Source organism: Cataglyphis hispanica, chromosome 19 (genome assembly GCF_021464435.1).
Source record: "Cataglyphis hispanica isolate Lineage 1 chromosome 19, ULB_Chis1_1.0, whole genome shotgun sequence".
Classification (NCBI taxonomy): Eukaryota; Metazoa; Arthropoda; class Insecta; order Hymenoptera; family Formicidae; genus Cataglyphis; species Cataglyphis hispanica.
In genome coordinates, this window is record NC_065972.1 from 1,059,223 (window position 1) to 1,086,819 (window position 27,597).

The 27,597-nt window shown below is 34.5% G+C and overlaps 2 protein-coding genes across 3 annotated transcripts; both read left to right on the forward strand.

Annotated features, from left to right (window-relative positions):
* The first annotated feature begins 1,346 nt into the window (after positions 1–1,346).
* LOC126856564 (thiamine transporter 1-like) lies at positions 1,347–5,200 on the forward strand. Of its 2 annotated transcripts, none has more exons than XM_050605178.1 (7): positions 1,347–1,674; positions 1,875–2,004; positions 2,085–2,469; positions 2,729–3,115; positions 3,904–4,096; positions 4,177–4,312; positions 4,374–5,200. In XM_050605178.1, exons 2-7 carry the CDS (start codon positions 1,882–1,884, stop codon positions 4,563–4,565), a joined length of 1,416 nt encoding a protein of 471 aa, XP_050461135.1. In that variant the 5' UTR covers positions 1,347–1,674; positions 1,875–1,881; the 3' UTR covers positions 4,566–5,200. The 2 variants fall into 2 exon arrangements, with proteins under 2 accessions (XP_050461135.1, XP_050461134.1); XM_050605177.1 differs by having other exon boundaries at positions 1,351–1,674; positions 1,796–2,004; positions 4,374–5,198.
* A 2,460-nt stretch (positions 5,201–7,660) lies between these two features.
* Positions 7,661–13,211, forward strand: LOC126856837 (serine protease inhibitor 88Ea-like; the record flags this gene model as incomplete). The annotated part of the gene is made up of 4 exons (XM_050605736.1): positions 7,661–7,852; positions 10,557–10,901; positions 11,384–11,756; positions 12,014–13,211. Coding segments are annotated over 4 exons (1,494 nt in total), but the record flags the coding sequence as incomplete, so codon positions are not given.
* Between the last annotated feature and the right edge of the window lie 14,386 nt (positions 13,212–27,597).

Here is a 27,597-nt window from a genome sequence, read left to right on the forward strand (position 1 = left end):
CATTGGATTTAATCGCTACAATGACTGCGTATGAACATATGTGAAAAATGTAGTTAACAGCGAAAACAATTGCGTTCAATATATTATATAGGCCCGTATTCAGAACGCGCTACAACAATGTTAGCGCGCTGACATTTATTGTTTGCACGGTACCGAGACTACCGAGCACTGTTATCACGTATTATGTAACAGCGCTCGTTTTGAATACGGACCAAAAACTAATAAAAATGATTATATGTGCGCAAAATGTAATTAAGAGCGAAAGTGATTTCGTCTGATATACTCGATATATGCGTAATAAAATATTATATAATAATAAAAATGACTACGTTTAAGAGTGTGTGCAAAATACAATTAACAGCGAAAGCGATTGCGTATTCGATATATATGTAATAAAAATGTTACATTCTTAAACCGGTCCGGTGGGATATGCGAGACTCACATCCGCTAAAAAATTCCACTGAGTTCGGAAACATATCGTTCTATCTTTATTCAACTTTTGATACATAACAAAGATAGAATGACGTGTGCACACGAGTGACGTTTCTGAATGCAGCTCTGCAGGGCTAATTTTTGGCTTCCAACCGATTACTACACAAATTTAATTTCTGAGATATCAAGAATATGAAAGGCAGATAAGAAAGATAATACAAATAGAAACTTCAAATTTGATATTTTAAATACTTTAATTTATTTTATTTTCTTATTTACAGTATAGTTAAAATTACTATCTATAAAAATTAATTATTCTTACAACTCATCTTTCAATTTTCACATATGATTGCTGTGCAACTTATAAATATTAAGGAGAAAAAATCTATACAATTCAATACATATAAATACGTAACATATAAAAAAATTAGTAGAAAAATCTGACTCTTGAAAAATAAAGACTCGTCGTGCGTTGCATATGGTCGATGTAACTACAATGTAATTGCAATATAACATACTTTATATAGATTGTTGAGTGAAACATTATAACATTGATGTTATATTACTATTACTTTATGCTTATTGGGAAGAAATAATAACCCGAAATTAAACAATACTGAAATAATTTTTACAATCTAATCTTTATAATCTTTATACTCTAATTAGTTTGCACAAAACAGCTAATGACAAAGGAGATTTATTATCATTTCAAAATTAATAGTAACATTGCGGGTGCATATCAAATATAAATTTTTCAGTAGTACAAATCAATATCCATTAGTTTTCTTATTTTTCTTTCATAAACGGATTGAAAAAGAAAAAGAACATGTAAACATATTCTATCTGTGATATTCCATATATATTTATACATATGTATGGAATTTTATATATAAATGTCAAAAGGCGCTGCATCAAAGCACGTGGCTGTCAAAATAGTCACGTGCGCGATCTGCGCATGCGTTTTGGAGTTCTTTATCTCGTGATACCGTTCGGTTCTGATTATGAGAGGCCGAATGAAATCGAAGGAAGCCGAGGAAAACCGAGACCGAGAACGAGAATGAATGAACAGTAAAGCGCACGAGTGCGCGTCGAGATGTTGTTGGGTGAGGTTAAGTGTTACACTATTCCGGAAAATATGCAGGGAATCTGATTACGAGATGTTACGTTTCATCATCGATAACTAAGCAATGTTCGATACGGAGAACAATTGAAAGAGAACAGGAGAAAAATAAATCTGACAATGTATTAAACAATTAAACATATTTCATTCTTGTTTTAATAATTTTTTGAAGAAATATAATTAAATTGAAGGAAACGTGTCACTTATTTCTTACATTAAATCTGAAATTTATTTCTCTTTCAGAGATACGTGGCTGAGAGAGCTTTCTTAAATTTGACATAAAAACTGTAATTTATTTTAAGTGAAGGACAATTATTCGCAGACACAACATGCATTGGGTCAAGATCTCGTGTATTCTCTGCATGTTTGGGTGTTTCAAGGACTTCCGACCTTCTGAATCTTTTGTGACGAATTATCTGACTGGACCATGGAAAAATTTTACAGATAAGCAAGTTAGTTTCTAAAATATTCAATGTAATTAAGCATTCACTTAATATAAATAATTTAAATAATATCAATGGTATATTTTTAGGTAAATCAAGAAATTTATCCTGTCTCTACGTACAGTTACTTAGCAACATTGATAATTGTGTTCCTAATCACAGATCTCCTCAGATACAAGCCTATCATCATACTTTGCGGTCTCTCCGGCATTGTCACATTCCTCATGATAATATTCGGAAAAACTGTGCTAATATTTCAAATTCTCGAATTTTTTTATGGTTTATATTTTTCGACAGAGGTAGCATATTACACATATATATATGCCAAAGTAGATAAGACACACTATCAGGAAGTAACAAGCCACACTAAAGCAGCCACACTATTTGGTCGTAGTATGTCAGGCATTATAGCGCAATTGACAGCTTCCTTTGGTCTACTGGATTATCACCAGCTCAATTATTTAACTGTTTCAGGTATATATAGAATTATAAAAAAGTCCGATGTAAAATAAGTTTTCAGAGTCTTCACAACATATTTAATCATAATTTATGTGTTATAATTGTGAAGAGTCATCAAATTTATAAATTCTCACCAAATTTTCATCAAATTCTTATTTATCAATTTTCACATATAGTGTTCATTATATGTAGAATATTTGATATTAATTTATATGTATATAAAATATATCATTATTTAATGTAGAAAAGTATTACAATTATGTAATACTTTCAGCCAATGTTTTTGCGACGATCTGGGCATTCTTCTTGCCTTCCGTGAATCAGTCGATATATTTCCATCGCACCAGCATTTCTGACGGCGAGCAGGAGGATAAAGGGCCGTTCGATTATCAATTGACGACTGAGCCAGCCAAGAATCGCTGCTTCACGATATCAAGAACGCCATTGTTTCGCAAGATCAAAAATGCGTACGCGCTGCTGTGGAAACACTTTTTGCAGGCCTACATCAATTATCGCGTGGTCAAATGGTCGTTTTGGTGGGCTCTAGCCACCTGTGGTTATCTACAGATCAGCAGCTACGTGCAACTGTTGTGGATAGATGCCGTGAAGTCGGATGATACGATATACAATGGTGCGGTGGATTTTTTCTACGCGATTATTGGTAAGAGAGAGAGGGAGAGAGACAAGATTCAATTGTCTCTGAAATGTCTTATTTAAATAGTTTAAAATCGAATCGAATCGAAATCGAAATTAAGATAAAAAAATTATAATTCTAAACAATTGTCTCTCGTGTTAAATTGCATAGCAATTCTAGAATATGTGAACAAATTTTATGCGATTTGCGTATTCTGCGTAATTTGATGATAATGATGTTATCGTCATTATCATTATATCGTCGTTAATATTATCTCAAATAACTGCTTGCGCGATTAATTTTGTTTCCCGAATCGTAGATATCTGCGCGAGATAAACCTAATGAATGCTATTGATAAGAACAGCATGTTTTATAGTGATGAGCATTTTTAACAGATAATCATTGCCTCAATTATTCCTGTATTACGAATTAAGAACTATAAAGATATAGATTTATATAGGAATATAGATATAAATAGAAATATATATTTAATTGTGCAATTAACGAATTGTATAAAATATTTCTTTAGAGAAAAATGTTCTATTTCTAGTTTTAATACTACTAATAATACTACCAACTAATTTTAAACTATTTTTTTCTTCAAAAACTTAAATTTGAAAAAAGAATTACTATTTATTAATAAAAATCAGATGATGAATAGTGAAATTGAATATCCTTTTATGTATGTATTTGCTTGAAATAAATACTTTATCAAAATTAATCGAGCGATAAAATTAGAAGACGTAATTAAATTAAATGGAATATTTTTTTCCGTATTTTATTTTACATATTTTTTTTTATTTATTTATTTTCAGGTGCAGGGACCGTATTTTGTGTAGGAAAGATAAAGTTAAACTGGAACCTAATAGGGGATGTAATGTTGTCCGTATTTTCGTTTCTGGAAGGTGTTATATTGGTGATAGCTTCTTACAACGACAACATCTGGTATCTATACGGTAGCTATATCATATTTGGCGTGATTTACCAGACTATGGCTACTATTGCAAGGTGAATTTTTTGCCAAGATAAATTTTCATTTCGATGAGAATGTAAAGAAAAAAGGAATCAGAGAGCATGTTTGTTTTTAGCTTCGAGATCGCCAAATATATATCCGAGGATAGTTACGGCCTGATATTCGGAGTGAACACGTTTTTCGCACTATTGGCACAAAGTCTGCTGACGTTCATAGTTGTCAATAAGCTCATGTTAACCATTCAGCAGCAGGTGAGTTTCGCGGCGGAAATGGTGTTTTTTCGAATAACGCGAGATTCTGTGCATATTTCAGTTCTTCGTCTACGGTGGTTACTTCGTGGTCTTGGCTGCAATTTACATTCTGACGGGTGTCGTAAACATCGTGCAACATTATCGAAGCGGCGAGAGATTTCGTATATGGACTAGCGACAACGATAAATCTCTATCTGTCATGCGAAACGCGAGTGACGTGACATCGTCCAAGTCTGAACACGATGGTAGTTGAAACAAATGCATCTTAGCTGGCAATTATATCAGTAACTTGAATTACATATTGTTCTTTATACAATTTTGTTTAGTTCTTTACTTGTTGAATGATTTTATTTACGTTATAGTTGCAATTTTTTTATAAAATATTTTTATTATTTATATGACCAATGTTTTTTCGCGACGCATTGTTCCTGAGAATTTTAAATAGACATATTAGTATTGAACATATCGTATATGCAGTATTAAATTATTATAGAGAATTTTTTAAAATAATAGTAAACTAATAGTTTAACTTAGTGAAAGAACTACCTTTTCGTTTAATTTCAATTTTATCTGAAGAAAAACAAATGTATCAACTTAGTATTATTTTCTGACAAAAGATAATTAGATTATTCGTATTTGCACAAGAATACGAATATGCGATCTGATTGTATTTATCTTCAAATGACATCGCCAAAAAAGCAGAAATAATATCGCAATCGCGAAACATCTCCGTTTTAGGAAATCATACTTAAATATGTATTTTTAATTGTGGTTTTATAATGTTGAATAAAAACCTGACACTCGGATAAAACATTACTTTCAAATTGCGAGTATCTTGTGATTCCATTTTTTCGTTTATCTCCTCGAGGAAGATAATAGTTTGCACATAATAGCGATCATTTGTTTTTAAATACGAGATGATTAATAGACCGATTATTTAATATCGGGACTTGTTCACTTTATCAATTCGCTTTATAATATTTGAACCAGATATCCAGAAAGAGATTCACGCGCATATTCTCTAATTAAAATTTATTTTCATCGAGCTTTATATCTCGCGCGACATCAATAAGATTTTTTGATTAGACAGTAATTATATTAATTTTTATTATATCGAAACTTATTAATGGAATTGTATTATAGATTGAATTAAAAGATTTCAGTTAAGATTTTGGAGGAAAAATCAAATTACATGTCATTAAATAATTACAATTAATAAAATTATTTAATTTTTTAAAAAATTTAATTATTAAATTGCTTAATATGAAAATCTTTTACCGTATTGAATTTATTAATTGAATTTTTCTTGTATTGTACGCTCGTAAAAAAATATCTGTGTTAATGTAATATAATGTATAATAAATTAATAATTAATATAATATTGAATCAAATTATCGAAGTTGATGAAGCGAATTGCTGATATGATGATAAACATTCCTCGGATTTTCCGAAATTCTTCCCGATGCCACCTTGACGCATTACTATTTATGTTATTATCCAATTTACACAAGTGGATGTCTTTTTAGCTTATTTTTCTCCGACGCGAAAGACGTGGTCCATTGTGGATGATGCGACTGGGATTTTCCCGCATTTGCTTCGAAAGAATATAGATATGCGTATGTATGCGCATTGACGAATATATTTCGTATAAATGCGATATTAAATTAATTCACGTTATTATGTAGATTAAAGAGAAGAACTCTTGTTGTAAAGAAAAAAAAATTATCGAAAAATTAAATAGCGAGGAGAACTATTTATTTTACTCAAATTAAATATTAAATTGCATTAAATAGTAAAGAACGCGCAATTTTTTTCAAATAATTCTCTGATCACAGCCGTGACATAAAAAGTCATACGACAACATATGATTATGTCGTTACAATCGTTGACATGTTTAATTGTAAGAAACCGTTATTTGTAAGACCTTAATGTCTTGTCATTCTTTATTTAAAAATTCTCTGATAAATCGGTATACGCTCGGATCTCTGATCTCATCTCATAATTTATCTTCAGATAAAATTAGGAGATTTTCAAAGTATATATATTTCCTCAAATATTAGTCTTTCTATTTTTCTCTCTTTGTCTCTCTTTCTTTAAATTATTATGACAAAACAAAATAATCTAATTTAATCAGATCTAATTTTACTTTATTGACATATTGTTCTGTCATTATTATTAATTTTTCTCAATTTTTTACAAATAATATAATATTGCGTCAAAAATTTTTTTCCTAAGAAAAAAGAATTTATTTGTTGAAAATCTCTTATTTGCTAATTTAATTATACTAAAAACATAATTTATAATTGTTATTGCTATATTATAATTAATTATAACATTATACAGAAAATTTGCGGCATACTTTGTCAATTTATATAAATAATTACTATCGCAGTAATTTTTATCTCTGCGAAACAAACCAAGACAAGCATTTAAATGATTCTTCTGACATCATAATCTAATATGGCTGCGGCGAAGGAGTCAGGAGCCTTAAACGTAACACTTAATTGCTTGTTAAGCTACTTGACTTGTCTGAATCTTGGCTAATTCTTATAGATTGCGTGGAGAAATATGCGAATGAGATATACTTGAGACTAAAATCGCGATGGGATTTATGATAAATTAATTTTGCGCAAATTTGCTACACTTTTTTCAGATAAGACAGTGGAATCTCTGAAAAATTTTTTATCAACATATTCTCAACATTTATTAAATAAATTTATGCGTAAATAAAGCTGGATCTTTTCAAGAGATCTTTTGAATTTTCTGAGATGAAATTGTCTTTCATGCAGAAGTAAAACTTGCGAACAATAATAATGGCTGTATATCGTGAGATCATTGACAGACACGACAGGGATTTTTTAGTAATAAACAACGATTACGACTGGGCATTTCCAAGAAATATTTACGTATGTATAAACGCTTTCAGGGTCAAATTCGAAAAGGAAGATCTCTGACTGAAATAAAAAGGAGGATTTTTCATAAGAATGTAAGTAGCTTCGATAGATATATTTTGTTTAAATAATTGATCTAATTTTGTTAAATATAAATTATATAAGAATTATTTAAGCAGTGTAAAAGCATGGCGTACATTTATTACATATCAAATGTGGCGTACATATTTATTGCATATTTTATTAAATTACATATAAAATTTAAAAATATATAGTTTGTTGAAAGAGAGAGAAGAAGGCTTTTTCTATAAACATCGTTTAAAAATTTGATTAAATTGAAAAAAAATAATTTTTATTTATGCGTAAAATTTTATTTCTGAAATATATTTGTTCTAGCTCTTTTCGATTGAATCCGATCCTGGACACTGCTTGTTGCTTGTTGTGTACGTCGTGACGTTCTCCAAACGTGACAAAGTGGGAAAAGAGTGGGGCCTGGCATTTTCTTCTCTTCGTGGTCGCTCGCAGCCATCAGTCCTGCCTCTTCTCGATCGTCGCTCGGACGTTTTGTAATAATCGATCGATCGACATCGCTGTAATCACCTTATTCGCTGAAATTCCGAGAGAGTGTGGAATCATGTCATTTCTCACGGTGAGTACTACTATCTTCGTCTGTTCTATTCGCGCTTTTTCTACTCCGTCCCGTTTCGAGCCGTGATTTCGCGATTTCGCGGATGAGACAAGGAGATGATTTTCGAAATTCGGTAGAATATTATTCGCGTCATTAGGAATTGCCTTTCATAGATTGTTGTTGTACTCCTTCCTGACCTCTTGACGGTTGACTTCAATAGAAGTTCAACCGCGATAATTCTTATCGAAAGACTGAAAATGAACGTTCTCAGTCTGTTGCAAATTAATTTCTGGATTTATTAAAAAAGTGACTTTATTTTATATATTTAAAAAAAGAGATATTTTTTCAATTAAAATACTTGTATTTTATCTTTGAATTTTTGGATATATATTTCCTGAAAATATATTAAAAAATTAAAAATATAAATTTATATTTAATATAATAAATTTTAAATCTATTCATAATCATCGCATACATTTATCACTTGAACGTAAAATCAATTATGCAATTGAAAGTTTCGTAAATAAAAATTTGTAGCAATAATCTTGAGATATCCGATAAAAAAAAATTTTCTCCTATCTAAACAATTATCGTCACTGATTATTTGTATTTCGTTTTATCTCAAGCAACGTTATCGGGATTTATGTAATAAATGTCGATACTCACAATAGCATCGTAATACACAATGCATTAATATCATATATTCGATATAGCGTAATTATTGTGAAACACTGGATAATTTTATTACAAACACACGCTGATATCATCAGAGGACAAAATCCATCAACAGCTATTCGTCTTTGTATATGTTTAACGTTAAATATCACTGTCAATCTCACGTGGACGTTATTTTTTGTTGAGTTAATAATAGAAGCTTCAATTCATTAACTCATTAACTGCAATTTTTCTATTGTACTTGTGGCTTTTAACGAGTTAATCGAACCACATCTGCAATTATTTTACAAAATTTTCATGCCTTGAGATGCTTGTAGAGAGAAAAAAAAAAGGTTTTCAGGGAATTTCCCATTCATAAGTTCTTACGTCATGAGCGATTATCTTGAGCTGTTTAATCGTTCATAAAAAAAAAGAAAAAGAAAAAGAGTCGCTGCATTCGCTTCCAAGAATGAAACGGGCAATGACTACTTCACGTTTGTCATGAATCGTACACGCTACGTGATCGCCATGTAAACAAGAGCGATATACGAACGAAGAATCCAACTTTCATTTTCAGAAATAGATCTTTATTTAAAATTCATTTAAATTTTTTAATTTTAACTTAAACTTATTTCTTCTAATCGAATTTTAGATCGAGCTTTAATTTTAATTTGGACGGATTTTTTTTTTTTGCATCTACGTTTTACTTTTAATTAACCCAATTTTTTTTATTCTATTTTTAATTTTATTTTTCATTTCGACCGATTAATATTATTTCAATTCTAGTTTCAATTTCGACAAACGCATTCCGATTTTTATTTTAATTTCAATCCTAGTTTCCTAGTTTGAGGAAGTGAAGAAAATTTTCACGATGACCCCGTTGCTTATGATGCCATCAGTAATTACGCTACATACCGTTGCCCATTAATTGCCACTTTACGTCGAGTACAGATTTCGTGTTGCCTGTGATTGCGACGACTCTATCTTTACGCGAAAATACCACCTTCGTCACGCGAGCCTCCGTCACGCGTTAATTTCAGTCAAGAAAGCCGGATGCCCTATGATGTCACACACCGCGTTGGCTACTTTCTCTCGTTCCTGGCCCCCGATTTCCGATCCGACCGCAATTTTGCCGCACGCTTTGTGCAGGACCGAAAGTGCCGGCCCGAGAAAGGAAATTGTGAAGGAAATCCCCGCGCACTTGCATCACTTTTCGAATAATAGAGATCCTAAAACGCATACCGGACGATACGCAATCGCGTGAAGAGAAGAGATATATAATTCTGCCATTTATTTCTAGAAAATTGAGATGCAAATCTGAAATTTAAATCCTTGAACGAGTCCTTGTTCTTTGAATGACGAGGCTGTATTCGAATCAAAAGGATTATGCAGTCAGTTACGATTGATCTCTCGATATATAATGATTGCGAGACACGTGATCTAGAAACCTGCATAAATTAGTATAAAGGCTATTGTTGCCTGACAAACCGCGTTGCAAAAAAAAAAAAAATCTGCGGCCCACATTTCTTCCCGAGCTGTCTCATGTTTCGCATCAAACGTGTGATTCCATATCCGCTTTCTCTGTCGAGTGAGAAAGTTTTTTTTTCTCCCGATCACGCATACTCGAGCGAGGGAATGATGTCAGCCGCCTTTATACACGCGGAATATCCTTTCCTAATCTTTCCACAACCCACAATGAATAAATCGACGAATAGCGGTCGAATAAGAAATTAATCGCGAAAATCAGAAAAATTTACATATCTAAATATCAATTTTTATTCCCCCCTACCTTTCTTCATTTCTCTTTTATCTCAAAGCATACCTTTATGTATTATGAATATTATGAATATGAATATGTATTATGTATTAATGTATTATGAATATATATTTACAGATATAATATATTTACAAGATTTCCAAGAAACGTGGAGAAAAACAAAGCGCTTAAATTTTATGTATAATAAAATTATATAAAAATATTTTGTAATATTTAACATGTATATAAATATTAAAATATTTTTTTAATATTTTAATTTTCAATATTTTTTATATCATTTCTCCTGTCTTTCAGACGATACTGCCGCTATCGCTGGCAATCGGCATGATATCAGCGCAGTGTCTAACGGGAAATGATGTTCCCGCACTGATGGACCCGACGTCCAAGATATCGCTGACAAACGCCCGTTTCGACTTCGCGCTCGACAGCCTGAAGAAGGCCGCGCTGATCGAGACGAAGGACAACCTCTTCTTCAGCCCACACAGCATACACCATGCCTTAAGTCTAGCGTACTTCGGAGCCCGCGGTACTACCGAGAATTCCCTCAAACAAGCCCTTCGTATTCCCGATCAGCTATCCAAGATCGATGTACAACGTTATTACGCTTTTGAGAGATCACTCAATCAACTGCGTTCCCAGGTGAGTGATTCCGGCATCTCTCCGATTGCGTAATTATCCGCCACGCGATTTACTTCGCCGAAGGTATGTCAAGGCGAATCGTGCGCGATTTATCGTTACATCAACACCTCCGGATCCCCAAGGCTCTAAATATGCGGCAGAAATCCTTGGACGACTTTGGGATTGCAGCGAAATATTTGATCCTCAATCGAATCGACGAGATTGAATGATGTGAGATTTTAATAAGACGCGACGAAAATTAAACTATTGTTGTAAATATCATGAATTGAATTAATGGATATATTGAAAATTAATAAATGATTAAATAAATAAATTCGAGTGTAAAATAACTGAATAGTTTTGAAAGAAGTAATATTTTTAGAAATTTATTATTTTTTGAAAATTTAAAAATATCTTTTTTGCTAAAGTGAGTTCTTGCGAAGATCCATCTGAGGAACTTTGCATACCGACAATTTTCTCATTCCTCATGTTTTTTATTACAGAACGGGTCCACGGATTACGAATATAGAGTCGCCAACAGATTTTGGATCACGAATTCCAGGAAGCTGCGCGAATGTATGCTTGACTTCTTCGACGATCAGTTGCAAGTGACCGATTTCCGTACAAATCCTGGCGAAGTGCGGAATCGTATCAACGATTGGGTCAGTAACATAACGAAGGGCCATATCCGCGATCTTTTGCCGCCCAGCAGCATCACCGAGGATACGGATCTGGTTCTGGCGAACGCGGTTTATTTTAAAGGCCTGTGGGCCCAGCGCTTCGATCCCAAGAATTCTAAACGCGATATCTTCTATGCTTCCGGCGCGCAAAACTCTGTCGTTACTTTTATGCGCCAGAAGGGAAACTTTAATCACGGTGAGAAAATGTTATTAATGCAATAAATTTAAATTTCATTTATAAACGTATTCAAGATTTAAAAATACTGTCATACTGCTTAAACATCAATAAAAATATATGTAAAACGTTAAAAAAAATCAATTTCTAATCTACAAAAAAAGATTCTTAAAAATCATAAACTTTTTATACTGTGTTATAAAGTAGACTGAGCCCTTAATCTATTCTGATATTTCTGAATTTTTTTCTAATCTTAAAATTAATATTTCTCGTTTCAGTCGTCTCAGAGGAGCTAGGCGCGTATATTTTGGAGCTACCTTACAAGGGCGACGAGATATCGATGTTCGTGCTCCTGCCGCCGTTCTCCACCGCACGGACCCTTTCCCAGGATTCCGAGCCGCAGGACGGTATTCGTCAGTTAGTGGAACGACTGGCGACCGAGAAGGGTTCCCGGGAGCTCCGTCAGCTGCTGGACGACGGGATGCCGCCACGGGAAGTCGAGATTAACCTACCGCGCTTCGAGCTAGAACGGGAGCTGCAGCTCGGTCAACTGTTGCACGCCTTGGGCGCCGGAGAACTGCTGACACCCGGAGCGGCCGATTTGCGCGGTTTCGTCGCCGATGGCCAGCCGAGCCTGCACCTTGGCGATGCCGTTCATCGCGCCCGCATCGAGGTCACCGAGGAAGGCACCACCGCGGCCGCAGCCACCGCGATCTTCACCTTCCGCTCTAGCCGACCCACCGAGCCCGCCATCTTCAACGCCAATCACCCGTTCGTTTATCTGATCTACAACAAACACGATCGTAGTATCCTTTTCACCGGGATTTTCCGTTCGCCAGCGCATTCGCCGTCCTCCGTTTAAACGGAGAGACCTCCTCGTCCCCGAAGAATCGACGAAATTAGGGAATTCAATAAGGAATCGTCGCGTCTTTTTTTTTATAATCGATTCAACTCAACTCTGCGACAGAGGACAAAGGACTCATTGTAGGTGATATTGTGGATGATATTGAGTGATTTTGCTGTTGACAATCAGAGATAGATTGTTTGAATGTTTTGATTGCTTCGAAATATCGCTAGCTTTCGAATTTGCGATCTTTCGAGCTAGAGGTTTTTTTATGATATTTTCCTTGAGAGGAGTCTGTTGCATGAATCTCATTAATTTATTCTCGCATTTAGATTATATTTTACGACATATCCTACTAGGTAGGAAAAAACGAGTGTAAAATCAAACAAAAATCCATATAAAATTAAATAGAAATCTACGTTAATACAATCTTCTAATAATATAATGAATTTTGGTATAATCAAAACTCGCGCTTATTGACTGAAATATTAATTTTATAAATGTTCCTTCTCTCGAATTTAAATTACATGGTAATATATGTAATCAAAATAATTGAAACATTGTAAAAAACATTAAAACTGCACCGTGGAGATTTATGTAATAAAAAAATAAAATAAAAATACATTTAGATACATGTATAATTAACTATTACACACACTTTTTTTTCAAGTCACATTAACGTTACTATAATAATATTAATTTATTTCGCCAATATATTGCCACTTTTAAAGATTAAAAAAATTATTAGTGATTGAAAAATTTATATTGATTGAAAAAATATTAACATTAATTACATATAATCAACGCGATGACATTCATTGCCAGTTTAAAATTAAATGATTTCTTTTAAATATTAACATAAATCATTCCACACAGCATATATTTTGAGCTTGGCATATATTTAAAGCAATGCAATAATTGAAGACAATTATTAAAGCAATAATTGAAAGCAATTTAATAATTGCTTTTAATTATCAACAATTCGACAATGCAGAAGATTTTTTTATCGATCGATTTCTTAACAGAATTTTGCTATCGGCAGCTTACGCCTCTTCTGGTCGGATCGACAATCTCTTGAGGCTTCTATGAGATCCATTCATGAAGCTTGACGTCATCGAGGTCTCGCTGCTGCTTTGTGGTTTCGAATCTGAGCGCTTGCTTACTTCTATATTTGTGTGTGTGTGTGTGTGTGTGTGTGTGTGTTGTGTGGCTTTATATATTAGCGACCGTTAGGCGGTAGCATCCGCCAAACACGAGCACGTCAGTATCTGCTGCATCCATTGGCATCCGATTGCGTCACTTGGAACGTACGCAACATATACGACATATCTGGCATATAGACGAACGCGAGTCCTGGTTCACGCTTCTGAATCCCTGACATATTACAAGACGAGAGGGGAAAAAAAAGAAAGAGAGAAAGAGATGTAATCTTTTGTACTTCCGCGAAGGAATCGCTAATAAATAATCGCTGCCGTTAATTTCCTTCCCGGATCCGGTGATCTCATTTAAAATTATTAATCAAGAATCATGTATCGATCTTTCAATCATAATGTAAAGATTAGAGAAAAGATCCGAAGGTAAAAAACGGAAGGTTGTCATTGTCGTTCTAGGATTTCTGTGTCAAACGTACATATCTTAATGACAATGGCGATAGTTCGAAGAATCATTTCTTCTCGCCGTCAATTAATGAGACTCCTCGCGAGTCCTCTCTAGGTGGGCGTCTTTCATTAGTTGCATAAAATCGGCAATTATTATCGCATCGGCGCGATTCTTCTCTCTTATTTCATTCTTTCTTTATATACGAACGCGTCGCCCGCGGGTGTCTCTCGGCGCGATATGAAAAATGACATCGTTCTATCCGGGCCTCTTACAATGCCGGTACGATTCATTGGTTCTTTAGAGGACTCGCGCTATTATTGTGCACTACTCGTAGAGTCGCGTGGGGATGCACATTTTTCAGCGCATTGTAAAGAAGAAAGATGAATGTGTATGTACGTGTAAATTAGCGATCGCGATTTAAAGACGTCGGGATAACTGTTGGCGCCATTGACGTTACAATCTGTCAGAAAGAAAGTTTGAGATCACAAAGATCCGGGAAATTATTCAAAAATTAATTATGAATTGATTACACGAATAAATCCGTCTTTCATTATCCAAATTGAAGACTATTTTTGGATAGAAAGACTATGAAATTTTCTTAAAATTATATATACTATAAAAATAATATCTATCTTTTCGTCTCTCTTTTTTATACATAATTGTTTTAATATTTTTCTTTGCAATAATTTTCATAAATCTTCATATATACATTTAAATATTAAACAGTAAAAATACAAGAAAAATAAGCATAAAAATTATAAAAGAAACTAAGAATAATCTAAGAAAGTTATTGTAATAGTTAATAATAATTTTATAATTATATTATAATTTAAGTTTTGCATCCTGATATGAAGTAAAAGATGCCGATCTTTTAATCATAAAGAAAGAAAAGGAAAGAGAATATTCGGGTCGACAAACAGTTCGATAAGAAACACTTGAATATTATTAAGGAGAGTGTCCCCTTCCCCCTTCTGGTATAAAAAAAAATATATAATCGCACAGAGAGCTGGTCCAGCCCGTTTTTTCGTCGTCTTCGATCGAAAACTCGTCGTCTCTCGACCGCCTTCTTTTTTTCCCCCCTTCGAACGCGAGATAGCAAACTGCGCTCGTACGGTCACTTTCTTTCGACGATGACGACGACGATGATGATGACGAAGACGACGAAGACGACGAAAAGGACGACGACGAGTCGGTCACGCGCGCTTTTTCGCGCGGCGTTCCACATCCTTTGTCCGCGCGCCGTAATTATATGACTTCGCGAACGAGATCATTCAATTCGAAGTCACGCGTGTCAAAAATTCCGCTCGATCATCCGCTCGTTTTTCCCAAACCACAAATCGGTCGACGAACACCAAACGCTTCGGACTAACTCCGAAACACCGGATCTGGAGTGTTGATTTTCAACAATTTCCGAATAAGAAAACGAGAGATAAAATATTTCTAATTAAATGGGATTAATATTCTTTCCTCCGGAAAGAAATCCAAAACTGTAGCATTCAAACTCGCATTTTCGAAATTTTACAAATTTTTATGTCATACTTTGTTTGATCATAAAGGCGAAGGGAGGAATCGGATTCATAATTGAAGCTTGAAATTTGTCAGATCGCAATGCGTTTCTTAAGAATTTGATTAGGAATAAAGGAACGAAAGGATGAAAGAAAGATAAATGTTTGTGGATTGATTATGTCCACTCGCAGGAGTCATGACAAAAACTTTTTGACGCGCATGGTTGATCTTTGTGATCCGATTTCGTCATCTCAAAAACACTTGTCTATACGTAACGATTTTTTGTTCAACACATATACATTGTTTACACATGTACATTGTATACATTGTCTTTTTCAGAGAGATTAATCCGTTAGGTTTCAGGACAAAATTATTTTTCCACTTCATATCCTACTTTCTTATCATTTTTAGGCTCATTTTCTCTTATATAACTTTAAAAAAAAAAATTTTGTAGTCTTATTTTTTTATTCGAAGATCCAGATCCCCTTCGCAAATTTAGATAATGAAAGACGCTGCTTTATTCGTATAATTAATTTTTCTCTAAAAAAGTTGCAAATTTGAAATTATAATAATTAACAAAGAAAATCGAGAAACCTCCCCGCCGTATAAATGCTTATAAATGCGGCGTAGTTATTCAAGTAACTATGTTAACGCGCGGGATATTTTCTGCATTCCTTGCGCGAAACCGCGTCGCAATCCGCAGCTTTTTATCTCGACTCCGGCTATAGAAAGACGGACATTTCTCGAGATAATTGACGATCGAGCGTTCATCCGCGACATTATTTTTGTTTACATCTCTTTTTTTTTACGTTCAACTAATATACAGCGCAATTGAGACACCTCCTATGTTTAGTGTACCGAGCGAAATTTTGATAGCTGGATCTCCTTATCGATCCTTAGACGAGCCTTAGGTTGCCGATTAATTCGCCAATTGGCCATGAAAGTCAGCTTTAATCGGGTCGGTCGAGAGAGACACAGCCCTTCTCTCGAATCCCGAGCCTTTCGTTTGTCCTGGTTTCATGTTGTCGCCGACGTCATTATCGTTATTATTGCGCTCGTAATCTACACCGGTTCGAGGAGACAGAGTTATCGCTGTTAAAGGGCGGTCGCGCCGTTAGTTAGATTGAACGTCGCCAGATAACGATCGTAATGTAAATTGCACGAATTCTATCGTGCATTCCCTCCTGTAAGCTAAAGGCTAACCGAAGGGATCGTGCGATCGCGATGGAAAAGAGAGAAACGCGCTCGCAACGGCGGGAAAAAAAGCGCGTCACGTGCGCCAGTCGATCTCGTATCTGTCAGCAGATAATATCGAATTCCGATGGCGGCTTACACCCACTATCCACGTGGGTGAGTTACATGCCCGTGACAAGAAAAGAACGCGCCCTCATTCATTAAAAAAATTCATCTTTCTAATTTAAATTTTAATTCCAGATATATTACAAGTTCGCAATCAAATTGAAATATAAAATAATTCTCGTAATATCTTTTTTTTTTTTTTTGAGAGAGAGAGAAAGATATAAAAATTATATTTAGAATAATTTTTTTAAATAAAAATTATTTAGAATATTTTTTAAAATAAAAATTATTTTTTATTTAAAGAAGACGATGATGAAGAATTAAAAAAAAAAAAAATTATACGAGAGCGAGAGGTTTCTTGTGCTCTGGTTACGAGTCTGGCGGATAAACACCATCGCCGCCGCCTCTAACATTTATCCATAAATCAATTTAATCGTGCGTACAGCGTCGATAAGCATCGCGCCGAGCTAATGTAATCGTCCCAGTGCCTCGTCCCTCCGTACAGACCGCAGAATATGTAGTTTCTCTGCCTCGCAAAAACTTTGATCCGAAGCACCACTCCTGCCCCGCGTCTTCTCTTAATACGACATTTATCGTTTTTAGCCCGCGACCTGTCGTGGCAACATACTTGCGAACGCATTTACACGCGTAACATGTGACTCATTATATTTTCTTTTCCTTTTTCATATTAAAATTTTATATATATAAATATATGCGTTTCATATGAAATTATCTATCTAATGAGTTGTGTCTGTTGTAATTCCATTATTCGTAAAATAATTTTATAATTTTATTATATGTAAATAAAATTTGTATTATTACAAATAAATCATAAGGTTAAAAATTTTATAATTTTAAAAATCTATATAATAATCTATATAAATTATTTTCGGAAAATAATAATATAAAAGCTTGGCTTATGACTAAAATTTTTTACATTATAATTATTGCATTTAATGTGGGTTAAAAGATTACTTCTCCGAGAACATTTTCAATCTCCCGTGAACCGCGACTCTCTCGATTCTATTTATACAAAAACCGTGCAGTTATGTTAAAAGAAGGAGTTAAAACAAGAAGTGTTCCTAGCGGCGGCGTTTATTCAGTCCCGAAGATTCCGCTCCTGCGGATACAGGAGGGCAGGGAGAATATTTTATTCCGGCCACGCTGGTACTTTCCTAGCCGCAATTAAGAGCGCGCAAAATCCAAAGCGAGCGGCCAATTAAATGAAAATGGAACGCGCTGCCATCGGCCGATTACGCATTTTCCTCCTCCGTCCCGCGGAATTTCGCAACAACCCGCCGAAACGCAATTTCGCTATTCCTCCGATCTTCGATTTTATGTAATTAATAATGATAATTTTGGTATATTCGGATTCGCATTAAAATTATAAATTTTATAATTGTATTTTATTGTATCAATCCATAAATTTAATTCAATTTTTGATATAAAAATTGCAGAATTAAATATTAAGATTAAATAATTTGAGATTAATCGATTTTTGGACAAAGGCGCGATTTTTATTTCGAGAAGATGATTTAGTTGAGGGTTTCTTGTAAAAAGGTCTAGTTGAGGTCATCGATGGTTAGGTTCAAGGTTCCCCGATATTATATGTAAGTGGTGGTACGAGGCTCCGGTCATTGAGGAAAAAGGAATCATTAAGTAGCTCATCCTGTGGAACAGGGCGCGCATGAATTATTCACGTGCTCCTCTCTTCCCCAATAGTTTGCTCGAGGAAAGTGAAACCTTCGGTCAAGTTCAACGACATCGACAACGAACCAGCCAAGACTGACGTGCCATCCTCCAGTTAAACCCTTGTTTTTATTTTCGTTTAAGAAACACAACGCATTGTCGATCGAGATAATATTTTTCGAAAAAAATTACGATTCGTAAAAAAATTTAATTGATTGATGTCAGAAAAAAATTTTAGACGATCGTCGGATTTTTAAAGATCTCAGATTAATATATTGAATGCGTTTTGAATAGATAGATTCAATTTTTATCTTCTGCGTATAGAAAGTCGCGTTCCAATTTCGCAGACTGAACGTGAAATATTATTCGCGCGCGCACACACACACACACACACACATACTGTGTTTTAATAACTTATTTTACTTATAATAAAAATCTTTTTTCTTTAAGAACAAAAAAAAATGGCACGTCGGCCGTTAATGGGTCAACGCGCGAGGCGAGAATATATACGCGAGAGCCCCGGCGGCTGTTTTACTTTCATCTAAGAGTCGGACCGAGAGAGGATCCGCGTGATTTTCTACGAGTTGCTTGAATTGATGTAGCTTCGTAGCAATCCGCGCGAGCAGCACGATTTATCGAAATCGCGCGACCGTGAAAAGCTACGTGAGCAGCTCGAGCGTTTCTTTTTAATCGCCCCGCGCGCGGGTTCTGTCTCGATACGTGAACCGACACGAAGATGCGACCGATCTAAAAATTTCAAAAAACATATACAAATAAGTATATCGTATTATGTTTCAATTAAGAATCTCCCATTAAACGGGATTAAAATAGCAATAAAAATTAGATTTAAAAAAGTTTGATTTATTTTAAAATTATATATCTCAAATTATAAACCCAAAAACTTTTTCAAGCCTATTCTAAAATCACTTTTATAAAATACTTTTACGCAATAATCTCATGCTGGTTATCACAAAAAAAAAATCCCATGCGTAAATAATAGAATAGAAGACGAGTTAGCGGAAAATTTTACGACCGCAAATATATTAGTTGCTTTTGTATCGCAGCGTTTCTCTACGCCGCGTAAAATAGATTCCGATAATAGAACTATTAATTATATCTGTTATTATACCGCGGAGCGATTTAATTTTTGCGCGAGCAAATCTTCGTGACAAGACTCTCGATACATATTTATAACCAGGCCCAGCTAGTCCCGGTTATGTAAATCGAGCTGTATTTATAGTCGCGCATAGTAACAAGTAGTGACTATTGTACGAGTTTAGTGTGGAACAACAAGTATTGACTTACATTATTTATTTAGGCGCAATTTATATAAAATCAACGTAAAGTTGATATAATAATAATAATAATAATAATTTTAAAAAAATGCTATTGTGGTTCCATCAAAAGTTTTTTATTAATAACTTTATTAATAACGTTATTAAAAATTCATTATTAAATTAATTAAAAATTTATTTTTAAAGAGTTGAGGGTTAGTATGAAATTAATGTGAAATTATTTGGTTTTTTTTTTTTGTGGTAACTATTTCTTTAAAAGTGCGCAAATAAAAATTCAAAAACGACAAATAATGTGTAATCAAATGACATATAGGAATTTAATTATCTTGATAATTGAGATAACGTGGATAATCGAGTCAATCGTATCGTAGATAATGGAACTTAACGTAAGTTGTTTCTTAGAATTCACGAATGCAAAATATTAAATAATATTAAAAAATATATCAAATAACATATTAAATCATGGAAAAAATTAAGTAGCGTTGCAAATAGATCGATATATCTTCCATATATTAAATCTAGAATCAAATAAATTACGCTCGCGCGTACGCGTAATACCGTGTTGCGATTTAATTTCGCCAACTTATTTAAACGGCGATATACCATCGATTACGACATGCATGCAACATGCCGACACGAAGTCTCTCCTGCGCGAACGATCCAACCGCACTGCGCTTTGAAATCTCCAGAAGCATTTAACGGAGACCTCGATACTTCAGGACACCATGTCAACGTAGTCGAGTGGCGTAAGCGACGCTCCCTACGCATTTCGTAGAGACTTCAACGCTTCGCGTCGGCGTGTTGCATATATGCCGCGTGTTGCTTCTTTGGTGTAATTGCATTTGTGCTGCAATTTCGTGAAAATAAATTGGGAAATAAGATTCAAAAAATCTAATAAGATCTTATAAATATTTTCTATATATTATTAGATTAATATAAAAATTATATATATATATATATATATATTATATAATTATTATATTATTTTTTATATATTATGTATTATTTAATAATATTTTATATTTTATAAATGGTGTTCTTTTATATATTTTTTATAATATTTAATCGAAGTGATAATAACTCATGTATCTTCATAAATAATTTTGAATTTCAATTTATATTTGATTATTTTCTAATTAAGTAATATTTCTATCTTCCATTTAACGCGTTACATGTCACGGTTTATTGGCATGTTATATGTGACAGTCGTGAAACGTGACAAACTCATTTAAATAACGCAGAATCGATACCATGGCGTCGCGTAACCGTAACTTTCCCCTCATCAGCGAGAAAAATAATAAATTTAAAATATATTTAATTTCAGCCTGTCTTGCGCGCATCGTCGACCGATAAGGTTTATTATTTTTTTTGTGGTAGCGTGTAATTTATCTCACGTTTTAAATAGGCGAGTGTAATATGGAGCCGATCGATACAATCTGCTAGCGTTCCGTTTGTGCATATCGCGAGAAGATTGTAAAGATCTCATTTCTCTCGCGGAACATCATTAGTTTATGTAAAATAAAGTGCGGAAATTAATATTATATATTATTTTATTCGAAAAGGGAGAAAGAATTGACGCCGGAAATTTTGAAAAATGACAAAAAAGATTTCTATGAGTCTTCTCGTTCAAAAGAGTTTGTGTGCTTTGAAATTATTGCAGTTATTCAATGATAAAGATAGAAAATTTCATTATTTCCTTATGAGAGACAATATCGTAAAGAATTTTGAAATACTAGATACTTCTTTCTTTCTCTCTCGACAGATAGCGTGAGAAATTGAAATGGCGAGATATCGAATCGTCTCGCGATTAATCCGACATTACGAAAAAAATGTTAAAGTAGCTCGGACATATATCCCGCAATTAATTTCTCGCTCGCGGCATGCGAGAATAAGTATCGGACGATATCGCGCTACTAACACGCGCGATATTCCTCGCGCTCGCTCGTTTTAGAAATCGCGTCGTTAATTCAACGCTGTTCGCATAGTTGGGCAGAGACTATTTGAAAGTGGCGATCGTGTGCAAGCTTGAAGTATGATTTCTGGAGCGATATGAGGGAGAAACAATGTCCGGCGGCTGCTGCCATTGAAATTGTATCCGTCTCGTCCAGTTGGAAAAAAGCGCCGCATTCATTATCTCACTTCAATGGAATTTATACTAGTAATTTATATTAAAATCGTGAAAATGTATTTATTTTTTTTTATTTAGTTATTTATGCATAAGCGTGACGAAAGATGAAAGAAACTTGAATGAGGAAAGTGTTGTCGCTCCGTTTCGAGGATTCACCTCTCTCGATTAGCCCGCGGCGTTTCTCGGATTTCCTGGAAGCAGGTACACATCTCGACCAGGTGTACCAGGTGTTAGGAAAAAGATACTTTCATGATATCCTGCGTTAAAATGGCGAATCGTCCAGAAAAGAGCGCGCTATTCTTGGGACACCTTTATATAGGTACGAAAGCTATAAATGCCGAATACGCGGAACGAGAAGAAGGAAAGGTGGTGTGCTTTCGATGATCCTGTACGTTTTTGCTCTCGCCGACATTTTAACGCGAGAGCGGCGTGATTTTACATAAAACGCGTGATTTTACGAGACGCATAAGAGAGAAAGTCTCGGAATCGCTCTGAAGTGCTTGCAGTCATTTAGAGATCATTCCGGGACTCGTCGTAAACCGCAGCCTCCGTTCGCAATTTATCTCCTTTTATCGTCGGCGGAATCGGGTCGCCGATAACTTCTTATTCCGCGATATTTCATGCGAAATAAATTTTCGTAAAGATCCATCTATCAAACCTGTCAGATTCTAAAATCTTCGATTTTATAAAACGTTTATTCGAGTCATAATCAAGTATGATAGTAAAATAATTCTTTTATCGAGTGTTTTTCAAATTTTCAAGTTGCTTTATTATTAAATTTTTATAATTATTCTATATCTTCATTAAATAATAATTTTGAATATTCGAATTATTTGTATATTTATTGGAGTCAACTCAATATTTTTTAGCATTAAGAGATATATCTCGACGATATTCAGATTACACTCCGAAACTTATCTGCCTTAAAACATTATTTCTTCTACTTTAGTTTGAGAATCTCTTTTTCCTAAACAAATAATTTTAAATAAATTTTTCTGACTTCTTTTTTAGAATTATTTATATCTTATCCTTCACAAACAATTAATCATATTTATAATGAAATTCCGTCAATTTAAACTTTAAATTCAATATTTTTATTATAACAATCATCTGATTGATTCTCGAGTAAAGACGACGCAATCGCGCGGACCTACAGATGAAATCATATGTTCATCTCTTTCAGTGTTTGCGTTGGTCGTACATAGTACGGCTGGTGCAACGCTGTGCACGTTGCACATTTCAATGATGAATGGTTGCAAACTCTCACGGATGGGCGAGCTTGGCTCGCGGAAAAGAAGGCAGGAGAAAAAAGAAAGAGAGGGAGGGAAGGAGAGAGAGAGAGAGAGAGAGAGAGAGAGAGAGAGAAGAAGGAAGGAAAGAAGAAACGCGGATCCGAATCGCGATCGACGACTTACATAGTAATTGCATTGAATGCAATTCGCGCGGCGTGTCGCGGCAAACATTGTGTGTGTGTGTGTGTGTGTGTGTGTGTGTGTGTATGTTGCGAGCAGGCGGAATACTATCGCGATTATGATCGCGGTGTATGCACCTTACGGGCAGGAACGTGATCGCCCAATTCCCGTCTCGTTCAGAATCCCATATATAATCGGGGAATAAATAAATCCTTCGCGCGCGAGAAGCCTTGAGACAGTCGGCCCGCGACTCTAATTTTCGAGATAAGCGATTTGCCGCAAACTGACTGCAAAAACTAACACGCCGCGTCTCTCTATACGGGTTAAATAGTAAATCGTATTTAAATGGAGCAATCTATCGGGTTGTTTAGTACGAGATGTCGAATTTCGGAAATTTGAAATTTATGTGGATTTTAATTTAGTATAAAAATTATAATACCATAATATAATTGTAGTTTTATTATTATATAAGACTAGACTTGAAATAGCACAAGAGCACAAAAAAATGCAAGTAAAAGTAAAAAATATTAAAAAAAAATTAAAAATATATAAAATTGTATTAAATTATAACACTTAAAATAAATCTACAAAATATATAAACAGATAATAAATTATTGTAACTTAAAGGTGCGTGTTTTCTCGAGAGAACGATCTGTTGAACGATCGATTGAATTAAGGAACGATGTGTTAAAATCATCGTAACCGCGAGTGTTTAGCGGCATGCAACACGATCGCGTTTACGTCACTAGCCGATCGAGTTACTAAATTGTGGAAAAGTGAAAGGTCACGTAATCGCCGCAAACTCCCCCTCTGATAAAGACCCGATAATTGCTCGTCGAGTCTACTCTAGTTTCCGCAATTCCGTTACTCCACCCACTATTATCCCGGAAAATTATACTAACCCGAACGATTCCCCTTGGTCCTTAAGTGGCCCGCATCGATCCTCTCTCTATTCAAATCTGAGTTTAAGTAGCTCTATCAAATCCTCGTATTTTTGATGAACGCCTCCCGAAACATTTATTGAATCTTTTTTTTTTTTTTTAATACATTTTTTGTATTATTTACATTTACATTTTTTTAATACATTTTTAATACATTTTTTAATAAATTTTTTTTTTTAATGGAAATTGCGTTGACATAAGAACGAGATTTTATATTTAACAAAAGAAAATTAAGTTTCCGGAGATTTTTTAATATTAATGGATCTGGTCGACTTTAGAGAGTTAAAAAAAAAAAAATTCCTAAAAATTGTCACTTTTTCATACCGCTAGAGAAGACTTAGTCCTTAACATCGACTTATCGCTATATCTCGCGACTTATCTCTATATATTGTGTCCTGATCTTCTTTTCCTTACTCTTAGCACAGACTCTCTTCAAGACAGCTCGTCATAAACGACTGCTTTGTGCGAGCAACTCGAATCGTCGGTCGAGAATCGCGAATCGATTCGAATGAGCGTTTTATAACGCGCTGTGGCTGAAAGGGACGGTAATTAGATTTTCGATTTGATCTCTCAAAAGTGCCGGTTGTGTGCGCGTGTGTAAGAGAGAAAGAGAGAGAGAGAGAGAGCAAGATCGACGGATCGAATTTATTTTTTGAGCACGCTTCGCGTCGTTCGTTCATTAAGTTGCAAATGAACATTCAAGGTTTCGCGAGCGCGTGCGATCGATATCCACGGCGGAAAATCGATTATGAGCACCGTATGAATTGCACCATGCCGCATTGTTAGTTTATAATTCTGATTGTAAAGTCGCATGTCGAGAAACACATCATCGTTTATTCGATTATTAATTTATTTGGAGAGCGACGCGACCCCGTCGAAATCGACTTAATCTCGAGACCGATTCTTCTCGTCTTCCAGATATCTTTTTTAATAATAACACCGTACTTGTCACTCAATTATTCTCCTTTTTTCATATCATATAAGATATTCTTTTATACATTTATTGTTTTATATTATTTTGATGTACAAGATCTACTTTATTAAATTTTAAATAAAAATATTATATATAATTCACATATTATTAAATTTCAAACAAAATTATTATATCGATATCGAATTATTATTCGAGTTTATTAACAAAAAGATTTGTAAAACTTCTGTCACGTGGAAAAAATCGTTAAAGAAAAATCTATAAGTGACTATTTTATTATTCCGATAAAAATTATTCCGGAGACCGCAAAATTAATTCAGTTATCCATTTATGTTTGCCAATAACGCATAAATATAAATCGAGTAGAGAGAAAAAGAGAGAAAATGGTCGTGTACTTTATTCTTGCGAGAAGGACACGCGAGCCGAAAGGGTATCCGTGACTGCGTTATTAACGATATTCCACGGAGCACGATCAAATGTATTATGCTAATTCGCGGGAAACCTACTTCTCTCGCTAGTCCCTGAACTGCGCGAACGGTATCCTGCGCGAGATCATTGTCCTGCGAGGTCTGCCCGCGAGATTTTAGGATCTGCTTAAAATCGGCTGGGCAAATTCCTTGATCCCACTTTATCTCATCGAATCTCGTAAAAAAAATCTTGGTTTTAACTACGAACATGGTATTATATAAATTGCAAAGTTTTAATAGATAAGACTTCTACTGCTAATTAATTTTAATTTAAATATTTGAATATATATACTTAAATATTTTAATTATTATCCCTAAATATGTGCTTTAATTTGTTCGATATTCAATGATTTTAATTGATAAGAAAAATGACGGCTTCGGCAGGTTAATCATACATGGCGATTTTGAAAAAAAAAATCCTAGAAAGGATTGATTTATAATGAAAACTAATCACTCGTTTTTCTCGCACATAATGCGATTTAATTATCAAACCAGGCTGAAAGATGATCGAGTAAAATTTCAACGTCATTAAGATGAATCACTCGCAGACTCTGAGTTACACGAAACTCACATTAGCGCTCCTACTCGCCAGATAAATACGCTCAAACTCTCGGATACATCTCGCAAGAGGAGCCTTTAATAAACATCTACCTAAATGTAAAAAAATCTTTATATTAAATTTCTTTTGTATATTTTTTCTATTATACTCTACTAAAGGTTCCAAAAGGTTCATACTTTGAAATACATCGTTTAAATTTATATTCTTTTCTATCATTGTTTTATAATCAAAGCATATTGCCAAAATTTCTACGCTACGAATATTTCTTTTTTTTTTATAAAAATAATATGCTTTTATTGGCACTTGGAAGTTTCGTATTTTGAAACATTTGTTGATACATTGTATAAAATTGTGTGTGCATATCGGTTAGAATTGAGTGGATCGAGTTAACGCAATCATCGACGCGGTGACGAAGGACACGGCGGGACGCGCGCAAAAAGAGCCGGCTTCCGGAATTATACCGCAAATAACCACCGTTATTTTTCTTGCTAACGCTCGAGCGTCACATGAATGTGCGCGTTAATTTGCTCGACTTGTTCCTTTTTTCCCTTCTCGCGGGAGAGACTACGCGACTCCGGTCGCGTTCCATTGGGAGGATTTAATCATCGCGCGCATATTTGCATAACGATGATAATTATTTCGATCGCATTTATATTCGCTTACATAATCGCGACTTCAGCGCGAATGCAACTTTTTATTTTGCTTCTATTTCTGATCTCTATTTTGATTATTGCTCGTCACTTTTTTTTTGTAACAAAAAAATAAAAACTTGCAATGTAAGAATAAAATTATCAGAGAGAATGAAAAAAAAAAAAAATTCCCCGAGTCTGAATAATTCCATAAGAATTCCCTGATTTTTTCGGATATAAGAGAAATTCCAGATTTTTCATAAAATAAGCATCCTGTTATTTTATAGAAGTCCCTTCTATAAAACTCGAGCTTTCAGAATGCGACAGTTTTGTATCTTTGGTCAGATAAATCTCATTGTGCTAATCTCAAAAGGAGAAACGCTAGATCGATTCTCGCTGCATGATTCGATTCAGAGTTCGCGAACCTACGTTTCGTAATTGGCATCACTTCGTTTCGAGAGTATCGGTCACGCTAATCGGATCATTCGTAGAGAAGACGCGAGAACGATGAGCGAACGACGATGAAGGAGGGAGCGGCGATCTCCTCCGCTCGGCCGATCTTC

Coding starts and splice junctions, on each gene's coding strand:
- LOC126856564 (XM_050605178.1), top strand. CDS start 1,882: ATGCATTGGGTCAAGATCTCGTGTATTCTCTGCATGTTTGGGTGTTTC. Junction 2,005..2,084: donor AAAATTTTACAGATAAGCAA/GTTAGTTTCTAA, acceptor GTATATTTTTAG/GTAAATCAAGAAATTTATCC. Junction 4,313..4,373: donor TGTTAACCATTCAGCAGCAG/GTGAGTTTCGCG, acceptor TGCATATTTCAG/TTCTTCGTCTACGGTGGTTA.